This window comes from Corythoichthys intestinalis, chromosome 9 (genome assembly GCF_030265065.1).
Source record: "Corythoichthys intestinalis isolate RoL2023-P3 chromosome 9, ASM3026506v1, whole genome shotgun sequence".
Classification (NCBI taxonomy): domain Eukaryota; kingdom Metazoa; phylum Chordata; class Actinopteri; order Syngnathiformes; family Syngnathidae; genus Corythoichthys; species Corythoichthys intestinalis.
In genome coordinates, this window is record NC_080403.1 from 37,052,370 (window position 1) to 37,073,372 (window position 21,003).

Sequence of the window (21,003 nt, forward strand, 5' to 3'; positions counted from 1 at the left end):
CAACAACAAGTCTCAACAACAAGCTTAAATGTATTCATGACAAGAACCTAAAAGTCTACTGTTGCATTTCACTAAAATTGAATCCATATTCACGGAAGGTTGACGTTTTTTAACAATATTTGATCTGAGAAAAAATCAATTGTAAGACGTAATGGCATGAAAAAGGGGGTTTTATGTGCATTAACTAAAATCTCATTACAAGTAATTGTCTCTTGTGTCAGTCAGGTAAAAAAAAACTGTATGCATGTTGACAAATCACATTTGCAATCAATAATCTGCATTTGTGGGACTGTGCCATAGAAAATGTTGATTCTTAAAGGTACTATACAGAATTTTAAGAGTTAATTTAAAACAACTTTTTACTCCATGCATGCTCCCCCAATTGCCTGACGAGTACTCAGAAGCCTGACATTTTAACTGAGGCTGCCCCCAACCCTCCTTTTTCTTCCCTTAAATAGAGAGACTTTGGGACAAACACTCCAGATGATCATTTAGCTGTGCACGTCCCTATTTCACTTGGCAGATAACATGTTTCTAACCCACTTAAGACTTGCTACTAACAGTAAACAATCACATTTGCCGTTTTTACGTTTCTGGTGCTTATTTGATGGGCAAAAAGCATGCATGCCATACAGTTCTGCAGTAGGGCAGAGTTGGCAGTCACAAGTAAAAAGGTGACAAACTCCATATAGCACCTTTAAGCTTATTTTAGTCAAGGAGTTCAGACAAATATGTTATGAGAGGCATGTAAATATTTATTTTGGATGCTAACCCAAAAGGAGTTCTGGAATACAGTACCCTACTTAAAGAGTAGTCAGCAAACAGGGTGTGGGTTCCTTAACACACAATGCTTTCAGCCTATGTAACTTTACGTTGTCTGCCACCTCTCCGTTGAGTTATTGACGGTCCCGTTTGCTTCCACTTTTCAATAACGTCATTTACAGTCGATTCTGGAATCTCCAGGAGGGAAGAAATTTCACTCACTGTCTTGTCACAAAGGTGGCATCCTATTACAGTACCACGCTGAAATTCAGAGAGCTCTTTCGTTTCACCCATTTTTCCCCACACAGATGTATAGAAGGTAATTTTCATCAACTCGTAGCAGTAAGCCTAACGGTGGTATTCAGTGATGAGTGTGGTAGAATACTTTATCCTGCAGATGCACATGTCATTCACTGGAATAAAAGAAGGGGAAAACATTATTGTTAATAATCATGTCATTGAAGTAATACTGTACATCCATTTGTAATAAGCTAGAAGATATTTGAATTTGCAAGCAGATTACCATATGTAATTGCTGAGGTGGCCAAAATTGTAGTGGTCTCCTTTCGGCGATCCTTTATCTGTTCATATAAATAAATACCAATGATGACTATAAAGCATAATAATAGCCTGTCGTTACGTTACGTGTCAGCAAGTAATGCGTCAAATATTGTGCTTGTTAACAGGTGCCACAGTATTTTCATATGTTGACAGAGTAAGGCCCAAATGTACAAATGTTAAAATGAAACTGAAAATTACGTATTAACATACTACGACTCTCATATTTGATGTTTTGTGCTGCGCCAGTCGTATGAGGAAAAAAAATAATTACTCACCGTAGAAATGATTCAAAAAAGAAAAAGGTCTTGAAAGGAGGTTGATTTTCCACTTTCGACTTCCTGTTTCCTCATAAACTGCGCGTGCGCACTAAAACATGTTCTGCACCAAAATCTCCTCCGAATAACCAAACGTTGAAGTTTTCCATACAAAAACAATGGACAGCATAATGAGTGCAAAAATCCAGTGAAAACCCGCTGGAAAAAAATCCTTGTTCTGTACTTAGGTATTATAAAGTGGGAGTGGCTTTAGAATAAAACAATGAAAAACTTCCTGCCAACAAATCCAGCACATGCTGTCATATGTCCTAAACACAACAAATCAATCAACCAAAACACAACAAATACAAAACCAAAACAAATTCAGCAGAAACATGCTGGTTGTTGTGCTTTGTTAGTGGTTAGCTTTTATGATAATTCAACAGTACGCAATTTACTATAAGCCAAAACCTTTGGCAACGGAGCAACTTAAATCGTTCCTTGTCTGTTTACTATATTTGAGAAATACTCTACAAGCGCAGATGTGTCATTTCATTAACAAGCAACATTTTGAAAGTCATGATCCCAAGTCTTGTACCAGTGAATATTGTGTGGATCTAATGGGTATAATGTCCTGCGTAGCTACTTAAGTCTTTGGCATTTTAAACAGTGCTAGATTCCACAAAACCGGATACCATGACAGCACTGGTATAACTGACAGATGACAAGTTAAACTTCCCATACTGGCTGGCTGTTAATCATGATTTAGACATATTAACCGCATCACCCCCAAAGCATTGTTATATAAATTAAAATGATTTGAGAAACTGCAAAACCTTTTGAAAAATCAACACAATGTTGATTTTGTGCAACTGTATCAGACAGCAATCCCCAAAATCTAATATATATTCTTGTTCCAGGTAACATGGTCTTTAGAATGGTGTTCTGATTTCTCAAGTGCTTTCCATGAATTTAAAGCACATGCTGTGTTCTGATAATGGGATGAACTAAAATGCAATCAGACTTCATTTGGGGGGAAAAAAAATATACAATGCATATCGTGTCATCAAGTGATTAAATGGATTTCAAACATCCGTTTTAGTGCAAAGCAGTATATAAAAGCGTAAATCTGTCATTTGTTAAATGAAGAAACTGCTGACATATACTGTATATGGACAATGTTGAAGGAGGGCCGGAGAGGATATTTTTCACCAGCTGCCACAACTGTTGCATGATACAAAATGAGACCGGAAATCCATCATCAGCCGAAACTTTTTGCCTTGAAATGCTTAGGGATTTGCCTCACATATGGTACATTACACATACACTGAATTGGTAGAAAAGGATGTACACAACTGGTTATAGGTAAGGATGTGAGTAATTAGAGCCGTTCAAAGCTAACTTTGGGCGAGAAGTTGAGTACACCTTTGATGAGCAGATTGCAGTGCACATACAAACCAGTCACACTCACAGTATGATCACAGCCATTGATCCATTTCTACAACAACACTTACCATCCTATGGACGGGCTGACAAATATCACAGCCTAGTTAGGGCAAAAGAAAGGGTACAACCAAAAACTGATTGCCAGTCAGTTACAGGACACATAGAAAAAACAACTTTCACACATAGACATATTAACACCTATTGGCAATGTATTTATTTAATAATATTATTGTGGGAAGGAAGTGACTTATGCAGAAAAAAATCCAAGAAATCATGGTAAGACCATTCACCTCCTAACCACAACTTCAGCATTATGCCTTTTAAGAACTAGAAACAAAGCCAACATAAAATGTATTTATGATCACCTAAAAAGAATATTAGGGTTTAAATAAATAACAGCATGAAAATACAACAAGACCTAACCTACATTCTCTATTACATCTCTGGGAAATACATCAAACATCTTTGGCTAGACCTCCTAAGATGATTGTCATTTGTTCCTGAATTGTTATTGATCCATTTCATTATCATTCTGCAAGGTTTTCATTGCAATGCCCCACAGAGTTACACTTGATATGAAGTTGCCTTCACTCGATCTGTACAAGCCACTATTAGACCGAGTAGCACAGTAGTTGTCTTGAACAGGGAGGTAAGGTTTGCCTAAAAGACCTCTACCCATCTCACCTCCCATTGGCCCATTCTCTATATAGGGTCCGTATTCAACCTCTTGAGGGATGTGTTGCTTGGGTAGCTTCATGTGATCCGGGCCAGGTAGTGCAGTACTCCTCTCTTGGTGGGAGGTAGCGAGGAGATGGTGCGGTACAAGGGATCGTAGCTCTGGAAGGGAGGTTGGGGTAGAAGCCGGACTAAGCTGTATACCTAGAGGTGGAGTTTCCACATTGGGTGTTGGGGGTGAAGAAACAGGTGGTGATGGCTTCTCAGGTCCTGTGTGAGGCAGCAGAGCAGAATAGGTCTGTTCACTTGTGGCATCACTATGGCACATAGCTTTGCTGAGCGTGACACCTGTATCTGAGCTCAGTGTCTGCTCAGAATTCTCTGTTATGTCGCCATCAGCTGGTACACCCTTGCAGTGCATGTTACTGTGTTTCCGCAACATGGCTGAACGGGTGAAGCTTTTTCCACAGGTGCTGCAAAGATAGGGTTTTTCTCCAGTGTGAGACCGGATATGACGCTGCAAGTCCCCTGAGCCAATGAAGCACTTCCCTAAATAGGTGGAGAAAACTTATTACATATGTGCAAGACAGCATGGAATTCTGTTTGAGCATTTATTTGAAATCCATCTTTAGTTCCATGAACCCTATTCTCTTTGCCCTCACTACCCAGACGACTCATTGCACAAGTAGAAGTGGTGAGGTGATTGAGTGCATTATTACATACAGTAGACATTAAACTGGATACCAAGGAAGTTGAATAAAAGCTCAAATGTGGTTCCGTAAACCTGCTTGAGCATTGATTTGATATCCTTCCTTTGTGAGTAAGTTTATACTGTAGTTTTCAATACTTAGCAGAGGTGGGTAGTAACACGTTACATTTACTCAGTTACATTTACTTGAGTAACTTTTTGAGAAAAAATGTACTTCTAACAGTAGTTTTACAAAGCCATACTTTTTACTTTTAATTGCCTCGAGGCCACAATAATAAACACATCACTCCAATATACCAATCAGACTCAAGCATGCCGTTCGATGATCACACCGGCCTGTTCAATCAGATGGCGTCTTTAAAGCACCGTAAAAAATGAAGTATTTGACATAAGTATGTCATCAGCCAATGAAACGTGTGTTTGAGGAAAAAAAATGGACCGGCACATTTAGCAAGTGAAAAGGGATAAATGTAAGTCAACATACTAAAAATAACTCACTTTATAATGGTAGGGTCAATTCTATCACTACAACATATGGGAAGACAATCTAAATTACCTATATAAGTGAACTCATTATATAATGCAAATAAGGTTGCTTAAAAGTTGGTGGGAACAATTTGAGCATCCTGAAAAGTTGGTAGTGTTATGTCCCTACCGTCCCTATGCAAACCTACGCCCTTGCTTAGATGTGTCACTTTTGTCACACTTAGTTTACTAGTAAGGTATAATTGTGTACAAATATGGCAAAGTGGCAATAGTGGTTAGGGGAAAAAATCTTGCCAGTCAAGTGCAGTCATCCTACTTGTGTAATTTTATATGTGGGGTGCTTTGCTTTGCAGAGAGCAGCCCCAAAATAAGTTGTCTTACTAGTGAGGACAAAAAAACATTGTGGTGCAATACATGAACCTCAAGTTAGATGTTAAGGAAATTGATAAATAAATACTGAGGCGAACATTACCAATTAAAATCACATTCTAAAAATTGCAGAATGTATACCGCACCTGTAAACCTGGGTGTAAGTGATGCTGCGAAAAAGATGCCAACTTACCACAGGTGGGACAACTGTGTGGTTTCTCACCACCGTGGCAAGCTTTGTGCTTCAGAAGGTTCCTGTGTGTGTTGAACGATTTTCCACACTGGTCACAAGTAAATGTCTTGTCTGTGGCATGTGTCCTCTTGTGTTCTTTGAGATTGCTCAAGTTGTTAAATCCTTGACAACATCAACATTAATGCAGAATGAAGACACTGTCAGAAACATACTACTATATACACTGGGTAATTAGAAAAATAAAAGTACTGTATTCTCTACACTACATGTGCAACTATGGAAATTATGTCAGTTGGTGATGTTCAAAGATGTGAGTTACCTCGACCGCATATATCACATAGATGAGGCTTTTCGCCTGTGTGCACCACTTTGTGACGGTGGACATCCCCCGATGCAGTGAAGCTAGAAGGAGGTACATGTGACATATTTGATGCGACTCAATGAGCATTTCATTCATGCTATTTGCAAGCAAACAAAGAAACATGTAGGCTACTAAATGTTACACATGTATGTTCATTCTTACTACTTTTTGATGGGGTCACCGCAGGGACTCACTTAGATTGTTTTTTGTGGCCGAGATTTATCCCGGATTCCCTTTCTATCAATACACCCATTTTTTAAAAAAGAAAATCTGGGCCGGAACAAACATTTAGCAGGGTATGCGAGCATTAACTAAGGAATTGAACCCTTGACATTTACCTAAAGGTAGCTGCAAGCACCACTACACATCTCATAAGAGATTATTTGAAAGTACAGCTTAGAATTGTTTAACATGAGGGCCGTACTTTATTACTCATTGAATGTACGATGTATTGACCGATGCATTAGAAAGCATACACTTAATAAATTTGAAAAAAATGTGTTTGTGTGAGGCTATTTACCATTTGCCACACAACTCGCAGATGAAGGGTTTCTCTCCAGAATGCCGCCGCAAGTGTGTCTGCAAATTTCCAGCCTAGGAGCAGAAAAACAAAATAAAACAAAAAAAAACTGAAGTATGGCTCACACAATTTGCACTTTGACAATTTGAAAATACCTGGGAGAAGTTCTTCCCACAAATGTTACACTCAAAGGGCTTCTCACCTGCAGAATGATTGTAAGAATGAAATACGGTTTAACATATTGAGCAAAACTAATTAGAAGCATTGCATTACCGCTTACCAGTATGTGAGCGTTTGTGCATCTCCAGGTTGCTTGGGTGTTTGAAGATTTTCCCACACAAATTGCAGGAATATTTATGTCCCGTTCGCTGTGGTGCTTCGGGCACAGTCTGCAGTCCTTGCTCCTCTTGGTTTGTGGATGACTGCTTTGGAATTTCAGCAACTGATAGTGTCTTGGGTGACTCTTCTCTAACAGTAACAAGGTTTTCAACAGGAGCTTCTTGAGTCCCAATCTGGACTGCAGAATCTTCTTGGGGAGTGCCTTTGGAGCAGTTAAGGATGGGCTCGCTGACTGATTCTGCAAACATTTCCTCCAAGGCCTTTTGAGAACGTAGATAGTTGTATTTCTTTAGGTAAACTGTCTTCTTTGGACGGACCGGAACATTAAGCATGGAGTCTGCATGGTCAGAGCTGGGGTTGTTTAAACTATCGGAGGGTGTCAGAGCAGACACATGGTTTTTGTCAGCTGCCAAGGATGTGCAAGTTGGGGTGGGCTGAACTGCATTTCCTGAGGATAAATTCGAGTGGTTGCCAACTTGGCTTAGCCCGAGCTCACACTGTGACTCCTCCACAACAACTGAAGGGCCTGGACCTCGGTTTGAGGCCTGAATTGCACTTTGTTTAAAGTATTGCTTACTGTAGAAATTGCGGAGCTTGTACCCATGTACTAATTGTTTTTCTACAGGTGGCTGGGAGCCGCTACCCGAGTCACTCGGAGCACTGTTAGGCATAGACATAGGCATTCGTTTTGTTTGCTCCATGAAGCTTGCTCTTTGTACTTCAGTGGAACAGGGGAGGTCAACATCATTAGGCAGGCTGCTTCCCAGAAGGCAGTCATGCTCTGATGTCAACATCCCTTGGAGAGAAAATGATGGGATTTCCACTGGTGGGGGGCAAGGCTTGAGGAATGTGTTACACATGCTTTGGACATTTGGAACTTGCAAACACTGAGCGATGTCAAGGAGTGCCTGTACATTTTCTTGATTGATGTCAAGATGGGAGGTGTACATGTAGTCTAATAATTGGCCAATGCCACTAACATCCTGGATAACCAAGTTAAACACTTCATTTTTCTGACTGGGAGAATTCTGGAATAAAGATCTAAAAGCACCAACAAAGGAAATTATTTTAGAAATTCTGCACTTCACTCATATCTGAAGTATTTTTGTCTTGTACAGAATGCTGTACATTGACAAAAAGTCACTAAATAAGAAAATACAGACACTTAAAGGAGTGGCAAGGGTACCAATATTCAGTATTTTGGTCGGAGGACAGATTTTTTTTTTTTTTTTTTTTTTAAACAACAACAACAAAACTACTGTATATATGTAACCGTTACCACTACTCTTTTATATCTCTTTGTATAGTTTCCTCGCATAAATAACTTTTTGATGAATTTAGCAATAAAGCAATGAACACTGCATACCTGAAATAGGAGCTGAAAGCTGCCAGGACATTTTTGTGGGCTTTGAAGCAAACCCCTTTGACCACCAACATGCAGTCGCAGAGCATTCCCTGAATCCTCTGCTCTTGAAGCTGCTGAAGCAAGTAAGAGCTGTGGCTGGATAGTGTGTCCATGCTCACTCATCTGTGGAAGCACTTGCTCCTAAAGCTAGCGGAAGTAAAGAAAGTCAATAACAGGCATTACTGTAATGTATAATTAATGCAAAACAACCTTATTGCGTTGGCATGTTGCTTGAACATCACTATAATAACAGCTTGCATTATTCTAAATACTGATGGAAGTAGCTAGCATGCTAACTACAAACCTGCCTGCTGCCAAACTAATTTACTGCGCTAATTCGCGCACTTTTAATATTATCTGACAAGACTGAAAAGCTAACTTAATATTTTTTCGCTATTGCTGTATTAAAATCAATATACATTTGATAGATTCTCTTTTTTTATGATGGATAATCACCTCTCAACCATCGTTGCCCGGCTTCCTGGTCCAGTCCGCAGTTCGTGCTCCTTTATTTGCTGAATTTATGTCATTTTTGCATTACACAATAACCGGATTAAACATATATTGCCCCATAATGATTGTTATGTCGATAACACCAACAGTTATTTACACCGGCAGGCTCAAACTGGCAAAACTCCAGTCCAGCAGGTCGGAACTATTGTTTTGTATTATGTGTACACCTACGGACTTTTTATAGCGTCGCAATCCTAGATTCCGGCATGGTAAAACCCAAAGAGTGTTTTACTGTTTTTAAAAGTATAGTTACATCACATTGATAGATTATTGTATTGGTTTTAGCTCCTTTTAAAATCCGCAACGTTTCCTGTTTTGTTTGACCACGTTTCCAATCTGGTTGGAGACAACTTTTAGTTAACGTAACGTAACCTGTTCCTACCTGTGCTATGCTTTCGTAGTAGTCTATACCTGTATACATTACCGACATTACAAGCCATTGAGAAGACATTGTACTCGACATTTAATCCACGCGGCCAGGGGAGTCGTTCAGCATGGTGTTCTTTACATGCAATGCTTGTGGCGAGTCCCTAAAGAAAGCCCAGGTGGATAAACACGTGTCTATGTGCCGGGGCTGCCAGGTTCTGTCTTGCATTGACTGTGGAAAAGATTTCTGGTAAATATTGATATCCATTTTACAATTGGGTTTTCATAGCGAACTTTCACTGCCGTTGGATAATGTCATATTATGCTGTTCTAAAGGGGCGATGATTATAAGAATCACATCAAATGCATCAGCGAAGACCAGAAATATGGAGGTAAAGGCTATGAGGCAAAATCAAACAAAGGGGATGTGAAGCAGCATCAGTGGATCCAGGTAAAAGTCAACCTCCGAGCTGAATGTTATCATTTGATAAATGTTTTTACTAGGGCTGTCAAAATTATCGCGTTAACGGGTGGTAATTAATTTTTCAAATTAATCACGTTAAAATATTTGACACAATTAACGCACATGCCCCGCTCAAACAGATTAAAATGACAGCACAGTGCAACGTCCACTTGTTACTTGTGTTTTTTGGAGTTTTGTCGCCCTCAGCTGGCGCATCGGTGCGACTGATTTTATGGGCTTCAGCACTCATGAGCATTGTGTAATTATTGACATCAACAATGGCGGGCTACTAGTTTATTTTTTGATTGAAAATTTTACAAATCTTATTAAGACGAAAACATTAAGAGGGGTTTTGATATAAAATTTCTATAACTTGTGCTAACATTTATCTTTTAAGAACTACAAGTCTTTCCATCCATGGATCGCTTTAACAGAATGTTAATGTTAGTGCCATCTTGTTGATTTATTGTTATAATAAACAGTACTTGTGTACAGTATGTTGAATGTATAAATCCGTCTTGTCTTATCTTTACGTTCCAACAATAATTTACAGAAAAATATGGCATATTTTATAGATGGTTTGAATTGCGATTAATTACTATTAATTGATTTTTAAGCTGTGATTAACTCAAATAAAAATTTTAATCGTTTGACAGCCCTAATTTTTACTCAAGTATGATCACTCTATTGTTCAAGAAAATCCACGAAGCCATGAACAAGCCAGGAGTCAGTGCAAAATTAAAAGATGTGCTCAAGCAAGTCAGTGCGTATGACAATGTTCCAAGAAAAAAGGCCAAATTTGAGGTGGGTACAATTATTGGAATTTTAATGTCAAGGAACTGTGTTCTTTGTTTTGTTTGAATTCCAATGTGTGAATATTGGTCCTAAGTATCAGGAGCTTGCCTGCAGTATGTAATTACTTTGAAATCTTTCATTAGAACTGGATGAAAAATAGTCTACGTATTACCAACTCAAGTCTCCACGAAGATGTGTGGACAATCCTCAATTCAGCGTCTGACAGTGTAAGTGACAAGTAAAAAGTATTCCTACTACCCCGATTTTCTGCCCATATAAACAACTGCCCTTTTTTGTTTTAGGCATGTCTTGAGATCCCAAATATATCTCTTTTCCTAAGAAACTAACAAACCTTTTTTGGGGAGATTTTTTTGTTTTTAATTATTCTTATGAATTCACACATACAACACTTCATGGCAGGATAAATTGTTGAACAGAAAATCTTTAACAGACAAGCCTAAAAAATGGCCACGAAAAATATTAGAAATACAACATACATACAACAAGAAATCTAAGTAATAAAGAAAGTGAAATAAATAAATTTAAACTTTCATCCATTTTCCATGCCGCTTATCTTCACGAGGGCCGCGGAGGTGCTGGAGCCCAGTAGGCAGGGTACACCCTGAATTGGTTGGTTGCCAGCCAATCGCAAGGCACAATGAGACAGACAACCATTCACGCACACACTCATACCTATGGACAATTTAGAATTTTCAATCAGCATACCACACATGTTTTTGGGAGGAAACCGGAGTCCCCGGAGAAAACCCAAGCAGGCACAGGGAGAACATGCAGACTCCACACAGGAAGGCCGGAGCCCGGGATTGAACCCTTGACCTCAGAACTGTGAGGCACATGTGCTAACATTTGATACAATTATATCAGCAAGGTTAAGATCATCAACTATCCTACAGTCTTATGGCTAGGCCTGTTGCGAAAACAAATCATAGTGAGCGATAAATTATCCCATAAATTATTGCGATATGAGATATTATTGGCATCCCCACCCCCAATTTTTTAACCAATTTACAATAACAGTGAGAATACAGTATATATTAGTAGATCAGGTACACTTATTTAAACGCAATAAATGTTAACTCTTAAATTCAAAAATACTTTTAAAGAAATCTCAAGCAAAAAAAATAGACCATGCCTCTTTTAAGTAAAAGACAACAATATTAATACCGCACAGAAACACACAATATATAAAATGTCTTTTTCAAGAAAAAATAAAAAGCATTTAGGCACAGAGGTATAAAGTTGTAGTAACACAAACGATTGCACCTCAACAACAACAGAGAAAAATAGAATAATTAAGTAGGAGTCACAAAAAATTGTCTTCAGTAAGTATCAAACAACATTAAACAGAGGTAAAACAGTCTCATTTCTTCAGCTATGTAGAGGACTACACTTTCCGTGAGGGTGCGCCACTGTGCGCGTTCTTATTTGTATTTCACACATCAAGCGAACACTCGTAGATTGACGTGACGAGGAAGGCTCCACTTGTTGCGATGCAGTTTGCTTACCAAGCAGTGAAAACTATAGAGGTTGATGGTGTTTCAAATGAGCATGTAGATTTGTTCTGTTGACCCTCTTTGTTGAAACAACCTCCAAACAAATTTTGCAGACTGATTCATCCTTTTTGGTTACCTCGCCATTTTCATTTGGTTTAAAATCAAAATATTCCCACACCGGGGCTGAGGTGTTTGGCTTGAAAACCAGGATTTTCGGTCCCTTTTCGTCTTCCTCACTCTGCTCGCTCATTGCTGTGCGCAGACTGTGCACTCGCCCCCACCTCCATCCATTGAATGATGGTCACTCAAACTGAAATGTATAAAATGAACATACCCAGAAGTGAGTCCTCAACACAGCATATTGTGTAGCTGGTAAGAAGGAAGCCAAACTTATAACAGCACATCTGCTGCACGCGCGCGCACATGGGGCGATAAATCGCAGCAGGGAAAATTACCGTCGTCATTTTTATTTACCGTGCGATAAATGGAATTATTGTATATTGCGACAGGCTTACTTACGGCATTTTTTAAAATGACAGTTTTTTTTAAAGGAAAATATGAAAATTTGGGGCAGTACAGTCGCCTCACAGTTCTGAGATTGTTTGTTCCATCCCAGCTCCAGCCTCCTTGTGTGAAGTCTCCGGGTACTCCCGTGTCCCTCCCATAACAGAAAAACATGCATTGTAGGTTGATTGAACACTAAATTGTCCGTAGGTGTGAGTGTGTTCATGAATTGTTGTTTGTATGTGCCCTGCGATTGGCTGGCAACCAGTTCAGAGTATAACCCGCCTCCTTCCCGTTGTTAGCTGGGATAGGCTCCAGCACCCTCACGACCCTTGTGAGGATAAGCAGCTCAGAAGATTAATCAATGAATGTATAAACATAGTTTTCAAGTTTTTCTTTAAGATGTTTTCTGTTTATGCTAATAACTTTCTTATAATTTGACAGCCCCCTTCTGCACCCCTGGAGAAAAAAGTTCAAGGTATTGCCACAGAAGGAGAAATGAATAGCAGTCATAAAAAGCAGAATGGCCATTCAAACACAAAGCAAAAGAAGCTAACTAAACAAGAAGCCCGTCAACAGGCAAATGGGAACGTTGACAAGAAATCAAAAAAGGCAGAAATGGCAGTAGTCGAGGAAGAACAGTTGACCAAAAAGAAAAAGAAGGAAAGAAAGAGATTACGGGGTTGTGAAGAAATTGGAAGTGAGGACCAAGATGGTGCTTCTGAGCAAATACCCAGCAAGAAAATAAAAAGTAAGTAATATTTACTGGTCATTATAAGTCCAATGTACACATACAGTATTGTACGTGGACTATTATAAACGGAAGAAAAGTACTGATATTTATTTATGAGTTATTTAATTTTTCCTAGGTGACCAAACAGAAGTGGAGGTTTCAGAGCTGACTGAGGTTCTAGCAGCTTCCAAAGGTATGGTCTTTATTTGACACGAGATGCTATATTATGTGGTCAGATGAAGGGCAAATGTAACTTTTTGTGACTCCACTTCAATCTACTTATTATGTGACTTCTACACCGTGTGCGTAAGACACATAAAAGCTGTTACTAGAGATGTCCCGATTTGATATTTGGATCGGATCAGACGCCGATATGGGCAAAAAAATGCGCATCGGTATCGGATCGGAACACAGGAAAAATTCCGATCCGCACTTCCGATCCAGTTTTTTTAAAGTCCGGTCTGGGTTTTCCAGCGCAACGATTTACATAATCCATTCCAGTTTTTGCTCCGGTTTCCCTAAAATCCGGTCCGCACTTTACGGCACACCTTCAACACACTACATCACACTTTATCGGTAAAAATGTCAGCTGTGTGGGATCATTTCACCTTAAAGGACGACAAAGACGAAGAGGCAGAGAGCAACATATGCCACAATAAAATCAAGCGTAGTGGTAAAGCTGTAAGAAGTTTTAATACAACCAACCTAATCAAGCATTTAGCGAAATACCACCACAAACAATATGAGGCGTATGTTAAGAAAACCGAAGACAAAAAGAAAGGTCCTACGCAACTAACACTGGCAGAAACTTTTGTTATGCGTGACAAACTGGCACTCGACAATCCCAAAGCCCAGGGAATAACAAGAGTCATCGCCGAAGAATTCATTCTGGATGACGAGCCATTATCTCACGTGAGTAAAGACGCACCATCCAACACGCGATTCGGCCGTGGAAGATTCGAGAATGATTCACAAACATCCAAATTCCGATTATTGAAATATGTCAAGTAAAGCGGAACTAATACACAGCGCGGTCTTCGGGACGCAATGAGAAACTGACGGCGTTGCGTCCCGAAAGTAAACATAAGTTGTCTTAGACCCGGGTAATGCCAATGCTCAACTCACGGCTTTAGCTCAACTCATGCCGCTGGATAAAAAACACAAGAATACCTGACTGCTGCTGACAGCTGCTACAAACTACGTCAATGTCGTTTTACTGGAGATAATAGATATCATATGTATATAGAACCAGATGCTACACGACAGACTCGACTGCATTAGCAACACTGAAGTATTGAAAACCAAATGCGTTAGTAAACAGCCACCATCTTAAAGCAGAAGACTTCCCTAGTAGGCTGTTGTGAACCTTCCAAGCGAACCTAATTAAGTTTTTATCTAAAATACTCCTAAATCGGCAAAATCTTGACTTGAATCTATCTTCAAAACAGTTTTAAAACTTTCACATGTTGAAAGTAGACAGAAGGGAAATTATGGAATAACGGGAGCAATTTTAACAACTTTAACAGTTGATTCGCAAAATTAAATGAATGTAGTTTAAAGCTGCTGATACAGAATGGGGACTTGAGTATTTTATTTACTGTTTTAAAATGTTAACTTGATACTGAAATAGTCGTTTATTTAAACCTGAGAGGCTTTTTATACAATTTTTGTAACTAATGCACGAAACATTAAAAACATCTAATAGCTTGGGGGATTTGGGGGATTTTCCACTGAGGTTGTTCGTGTGTTTTGCTTTTTTAAAGACAGTTTACAATATTATTTTCACGTTTTACTGACTGACTATGCTGTTTCTGTTTGTTATTTATAATGTTTTGTGTTTGTCACTGAATAAACAGGTCAGTTTCTTGTTACCAACCGTTGTGTGTTATTCAAACTCACCTAATTCAGCTGGCTAGTTGTTATCAAGAGTACTAAAACCTTTTTCACCATGAGTCTGACAACTAAGTAAGGAGGCTAAATAACTTTAAACTTTAACACATGCTCAGATAGGTCAGTATCGGTATTGGCCAGTATTGGTATCGGATCGGAAGTGCAAAACAATATCGGTATTGGATCGGAAGTGCAAAAACCTGGATCGGGACATCCCTAGGCTGTTACACTCCGAACAGGTTAAAAGTAGCTAAGAAAATAGGCACACATTCTTTATAGTTTCTGAACTTGTGCAATATGGATCTTTTTCTCTTTTCCCCGTCTGAGACTCCGATGAAGCCCGTTTCACCTCTGGGTCCATTTAAAGCATGTATTGACGGCACCTAGGATGGTGGGTAGCCAATGCATGACGAATTGGTTGGATAATCTTAGACTCTCATTTGGTTGCCTAAAATAGTACAGACTTTTAAAAACTCACAGTGGCTATTTTGCCTACTTCCGAAAATATTGGCCATTAATGAAGTTTTTCTCCACTACTTCACATTGGAAAAAGAAATTCTGTGAATTTTTTCACTTCATGAAACAAGATTCTTTCCGCTGGCATGCAAATAATCAAGGTCTTGTGCTTCAATATTTCATACAGTATGTTTGTACCTTTCTAACAAAGAAGGGTGACTAAAATGTAACTTACCAAGCAATACTGTTAGTTTTTTTATACTCGATTGCGTAAAAAAGCAGCACTGTGCTATTAAGGATGAAGGCTGCTCTCTGCTGTCAAATTCCTAACCTACAGATTGCTACTCGACTGGCTAATAATCAGCCCTGATACAAAAAAAAAGAAAAATTGGGTTCTAATGACCGATAGATACTGGCCCATGCTACATAGCTACCAAGTTCCAAGATATTCGATTCATGAATGACGAAGAGTAGGACTTAAAAGTTAAATTTCCACAAAAAGAAGAACAACTACTTAAGTGGTGCCTTGACAGGCCTTCAGCCTTTAAAAAAAAAAAAAAAAAAAAAAAAAAAAAACCTTTCAGACATAATGACAAACGAACATAATACTGCAAGGCTGTAGCAGAGTGAGAACGACATGGTGAATTGCAATGTAAGATTTCTACCAGACAGTAACAAAAAGTCTCTCCTAATTATTTTAAAGAATAGAGTCACCTGGAAGCAATGGTTTTTACCTTGACTGATAATACAGTAATCATTCATCAGGGGCTAATGAGTGCTTTTGAATACCTCATAGGTAATTTCAAATGGAAAGAAACTATCAAGGCAGTATTGAGAAATTCACCAGACCAAGAATTGCCAGTGAAGAAACTCAGGAAAAAGGTAAACATTGTTTACCACCTCCCTCCAACCACATTTTTGTCTAATAATATTTTAAGAAAACCTTAATTATTAATAGTATATAATGGAAAAATTTGAATTCCTTTTGCAGGTTCTGGCAGCCTATTTTTCCATTACTGGTGACGGGAACTTCAAGAAAAAGGAAGAGGTCCTCGCACTTTTCAATAAGAAGATCAATAACAATCCCAGGTTTAAAGTTTTGAAGGACAGAGTTCGTCTTGTAAATTGAACTAGCACATTCAGCCCCTATGAAGTGTAATTTTTATGTTCAAAATGATTACAGTTGCTCATTCTTCCAATTTTCATACTGATAATATCTTCACAATTAAACCGTTTGTCATTTTTAGTAGTCTTGTAGTGATTACAGGGGCTGTTGTCAACACATCAGTGGAGAGCGTGTCATTCATGCAGAAAATGACAAATGTGAAAGTTGGCTGCGTTCCTCAACATTCCTAGGATGGGAAATGGCACCTTATCTGTGGGATTAGATGTTGTGGGGGAAGGGAAATTAGAGAGGTGCACCTGAGGTAAATTTGACTCTGACACGGTACAAAGTTAATGCACATTCCTCGGCATCTGCAACGAAGTTCACTTGGCCAGCGACACAGAAGCGCCATAGAAGATGGTGGAAGCCTAAGGTGAATTTTCTCTGCGGACTGATTTTCCAGCGCTAGAATGACCCTTCACACATGCATGCACACACTTTCTCAGAAACACACACAGGTAGCAACAGCAGGAAATATTCTTTTCAAGCTTTGCTAATCCCAGTAGGTTTAACACTGATGCTCTTTCTTGCTCAGATGTTTAGCTGAAATTGTAGATAGCATACTTTGGTAAATTTGAGTATTAGTGAAATTTACTCAAGCCTGCCTGTACTATAGTAGTACTGTGTCCCGAAGAATAATTATATGGTACAGTAGTGATTCACTGTTCAACCTCAGCTTTATTGGAAGATTAAAAAAAAAAAAAAAAAAAAAATAGCCTTTCCTTGGGTTTATTAACAAAATATTCAAACTTGCCTGTATTAGGATTATGGGATTAATTGTGTGACCTGATGCTTTCCTCAAGGCTCTGTATCATTTTTTTTTTTTTTTTTGATAACTCTTCTAACATTTAAAGACAGGTATTAGTTTTAATGTACAGTATTAACAAAGGAATTTTAGAAAAATATTCTGCATGTTTCCGGCGTGATGCATTTTTTATCGCCAAAAACTATTGCGTTGATTTAAAAAAACTACAATGGTCGCTTTGGTGACGTCATCAAGCGCGACGACAACCGCAGGAATAAGGAAGTGCATCCGGGGTCGGGTCGCGGGGAAGCAGCTTCAGCAATATTGTCCGTTTTTAATAGCTTTTCATTATGTTGAATGAAAGTGAGTTCGCAACCCTGAGAAACCGTTTCCGAAAAGATGCCGAGCTATTAATGCAAGCCAAAGGCACTTTGGCCGACGAAGATAAGTGTAAGTGAACACATTTCGTTTTGGATAAGTTTCTCCTTAATTCTACTGTTTCGTATTTGGTAGGTATGCAGGTTTTACGACAGTGCAAAAGTTATTAAAATTAATTTAAGTAACGTGGGGTTTTCTAAGGATACTAGTGACCAATGTTTTCTTTTTGAGGCCGTTCCTGGCTGAAATCCAGCAATTCTTCATTGTTTTGACTGAGAAAACATTCACTGAAACCACACCCAAAGGATCTCTTTTCGATACAATGGTCATCTCTTTAGTGTAGACCACGGGTGCCCAACCTACGTAGGGCGGCTTGCAGAAAAATTGAAGGCGCCAAGGGCAAAATTGAGGCGATAGATTGTTAAGGACTACTAGGAGCCAAGTCATACCTGCGTATACAGATCTAAAACGAGCTCAAAGTTTCAACAGCTTTAGCCGTAAACATTTTTGTTCAATAAGTCACCTCAGTACAGTGATCCTTCGTTTTTCGCTTTTAATGGGGACCAGAACCCGCCGCGATAAGTGAAAACTCGCGAAATAGCCCCCCCCCCCCCCCCCCCATTTTTTTCCTCAATGTATTTATTCAGATCTATCGTTGGGAAAAGGTATATTTTATATATATATATTAGGGCTGTCAAAATTATCGCGTTAACGGGCGGTAATTAATCACGTTAAAATATTTGACGCAGTTAACTCACATGCCACGCTCAAATTAAAATGACAGCGTCATGTCCATTTGTTACTTGTTTTTTTTTTTTGTTTTGTTTTGTCACCCTCTGCTGGTGCTTGGGTGCGACTGATTTTATGTGTTTCAGCACCATCCATGAGCATTGTGTAATTATTGACATCAACAATGGCGAGCTACTAGTTTATTTTAAGTTTGAAAATTTTACAAATTTTATTTAAACGAAAACATTAAGAGGGGTTTTAATATAAAATTTCTATAACTTGTACTAACATTTATCTTTTAAGAACTACAAGTCTTTCTATCCATTGATCGCTTTAACAGAATGTTAATGTTAATGCCATCTTGTCGATTTATTGTTATAATAAACAAATACAGTACTTATGTACCGTATGTTGAATGTATATATCAGTCTTGTCTTTCCATTCCAACAATAATTTACAGAAAAATACGGCATATTTTATAGGTAATTTGAATTGCGATTAATTACGATTAATTAATTTTAAAGCTGTGATTATCTCGATTAAAAATTTTAATCGTTTGACTGCCCTAATATATATACAGTGGTACCTCTACATACGAATTTAATTCGTTCCAGGACCTTGTTTGTAAGTCGAAATGGTCGTATGTCGAGCAGGATTTTCCCATAGGAATACATTATAATTCCATTAATTCGTTCCAAAGCCTAAAAACATACACTAAATTCTTAATAAATACTGCTGGCACTGTTACAAATGGCAATTAAACATAGAAAAACAAATAAGTTATAAATAAATAATTCAGAATAATATAATAATAAGAAGAATAATTAATAATTATTCCTGTAAATAATGTAACGAATCGGATTCTAATATGGCGGACTCTTTTTACTGTCCCTGAACGCACCGCGAAGGTGACGTCTCAGTGAGATAGGTCGGTGCGGTAGAGATAATACTTTCGTTTTCTTGAGAGCGGTCAACTGCTTAAGACAATGGGCGTTTTGTGTTGGATAAGTTCTTAAATAAATGATAAAAACGTGACGAAGCTGGCGATTTCCTTGGCAATGTTACCACAATAATAATTGTCACCTTAACTTATAAATAGTGGCGAACGGTGGTCTGAAGAGGACCATGGAGCTGTATTGTTGAGCCAGTTCAGGGACGCGCACCCCAAGCTCATATTTTTCTATAACTTGCATCTTCATTTCAAAGGTAAGCATCACTTTTTTCCTTGTTTCTCCAACTGTATCAACTTTTTTTGAAAACTGTGTTGATTTCTCACACAAGAAAATCCACCGTGCGTTCGTTTGCAGTGCTGTCATGTCGTCGTATTTCGAGCAACTCGTCGGATGTAGAAACAAATGGCGGCTCAAATTTTACGTCGGATGTCGAAAAGATCGTGTGTCGAAGTGATCGTATGTAGAGGTACCACTGTATATATATATTTTTTAATATTTTTTCCCCCAAAGTATAATTAAAAAAAACTTTTATGCCCCTCTATCGGTCCTGAAAAACCATATCGGTCAATCTCTAATATGTGTACTCTAATTAGAATACTGTACCTGATCAAATTGGTTCACTGTATTTTTCATGAAAAGTGTGTTATAGTCTGCATGTTTTAAGTGGATTTTCCCTCAGAAAACATTGGCATCACAGTATCAGTGTGTCTTGCATTCTACAGTTGGCTGTGAGTCAAAATGCTCATGGAGACCAACTTCCTTTATAGGCCACTGAGTTCATTGTGAACAGTACCAGGCGGATCAGCACGCTTGTCTTCAGCAGCAAGCAGCTGCATGTGATATGTTTAATCCCATTAACCAGTGTCAAAAGAGATACCTACCAATGCAGTAAAATAATCTGTAAAATTTAACCATTTCATTTTATAGTTAGGGCACCCTTGGAATCACTGTTCATTAATATATTGGCAGCATAACTTGGGTGTGACTCTACTTTCTATGATCAAATGAAGATGTCCTGAACACAACATCTCAAAATGCACCCATTGGCTCACAGTGGAAAACTAGTGTAGAGGTGTAGGGAATTGGACTCATGCTCTGATTTCAGTCATCAAAATGACATTGTGTGGAAATCTAGATGATAACAATGAATGAAAATAGAACCAAGCGTGCTTTTTCAATTGTATTTTCTTTATTTTTGCGTTTCAGGCACAGGAGAAAAGGATGTCAAACCTCTTCCTCGAATTAACAAGCATTCTGTTTTCTGGATCGTGGCAGCGATTGGTGTTACCCATTATGCGGATTTCTTTAGCCACATCATTGTAAATGATGCTATAAAGAGGTGAATGAGCGCTGAATAAGAAATTAAACTGTCCCCGCAAACTTTGAAAGAAAAAAACCTTTCACTGCTGTATTCATGATTTAAGTATGATGTATTATTCTTGTTAATGTTAAATCTATGCTTCCAGTTGGTGGTTTAATGTGGGCCTGCTGCTCCTGGGGATTAGCCTGTGTCTCGCCACATTTTGTATTGGCTACCTGGAGTGGTTTAAAGGAATTGTGCACTATGACCAAGAGTACCCTGCAATCCCTCCCATTACCACCGCTGCGTTTATTGCTGCATCATTCAGGTATGTGTTTCAACAATAGCTACATGAACTTGTGTAGAATTAGAATTGTGTGAGAGTCAGGGTTGGCTTATTAAACCAAACTTAGACTGAG

At 38.6% G+C, this 21,003-nt stretch overlaps 2 protein-coding genes across 4 annotated transcripts in view; one reads left to right on the forward strand and one right to left on the reverse strand.

Moving 5' to 3' along the window:
* On the reverse strand, positions 1–8,833 carry zbtb49 (zinc finger and BTB domain containing 49). 2 transcript variants are annotated; one of them, XM_057845471.1, is made up of 11 exons: positions 8,537–8,833; positions 8,042–8,227; positions 6,617–7,716; positions 6,492–6,538; positions 6,337–6,410; positions 5,775–5,857; positions 5,456–5,617; positions 4,047–4,247; positions 1,599–3,968; positions 1,286–1,343; positions 1–1,175 (listed from the first exon to the last, which is right to left on the reverse strand). In XM_057845471.1, the coding sequence occupies exons 2-9, from the start codon at positions 8,191–8,193 to the stop codon at positions 3,532–3,534; spliced, it is 2,256 nt and encodes a 751-aa protein (XP_057701454.1). In that variant the 5' UTR covers positions 8,194–8,227; positions 8,537–8,833; the 3' UTR covers positions 1–1,175; positions 1,286–1,343; positions 1,599–3,531. The 2 variants fall into 2 exon arrangements, with proteins under 2 accessions (XP_057701454.1, XP_057701453.1); XM_057845470.1 differs by having other exon boundaries at positions 3–1,175; positions 1,599–4,247; positions 8,537–8,830.
* The window catches only part of tmem128 (transmembrane protein 128), a 19,418-nt gene continuing 7,170 nt past the window's right edge, over positions 8,756–21,003 (forward strand). Inside the window, exons 1-9 of one of the 2 annotated variants that reach the window (XM_057845476.1) lie at positions 8,756–9,209; positions 9,296–9,410; positions 10,119–10,226; positions 10,361–10,444; positions 12,680–12,986; positions 13,105–13,161; positions 16,111–16,196; positions 16,306–16,852; positions 20,491–20,623. In XM_057845476.1, the coding sequence (XP_057701459.1) occupies positions 9,088–9,209; positions 9,296–9,410; positions 10,119–10,226; positions 10,361–10,444; positions 12,680–12,986; positions 13,105–13,161; positions 16,111–16,196; positions 16,306–16,443 (1,017 nt within the window). In that variant the 5' untranslated portion in view covers positions 8,756–9,087 and the 3' untranslated portion in view covers positions 16,444–16,852; positions 20,491–20,623. Of the gene's footprint in view, positions 9,210–9,295; positions 9,411–10,118; positions 10,227–10,360; positions 10,445–12,679; positions 12,987–13,104; positions 13,162–16,110; positions 16,197–16,305; positions 16,853–16,902; positions 17,675–20,490; positions 20,624–20,750; positions 20,913–21,003 lie in introns of those variants that run through there. The other variant, XM_057845477.1, reaches the window with a different exon arrangement.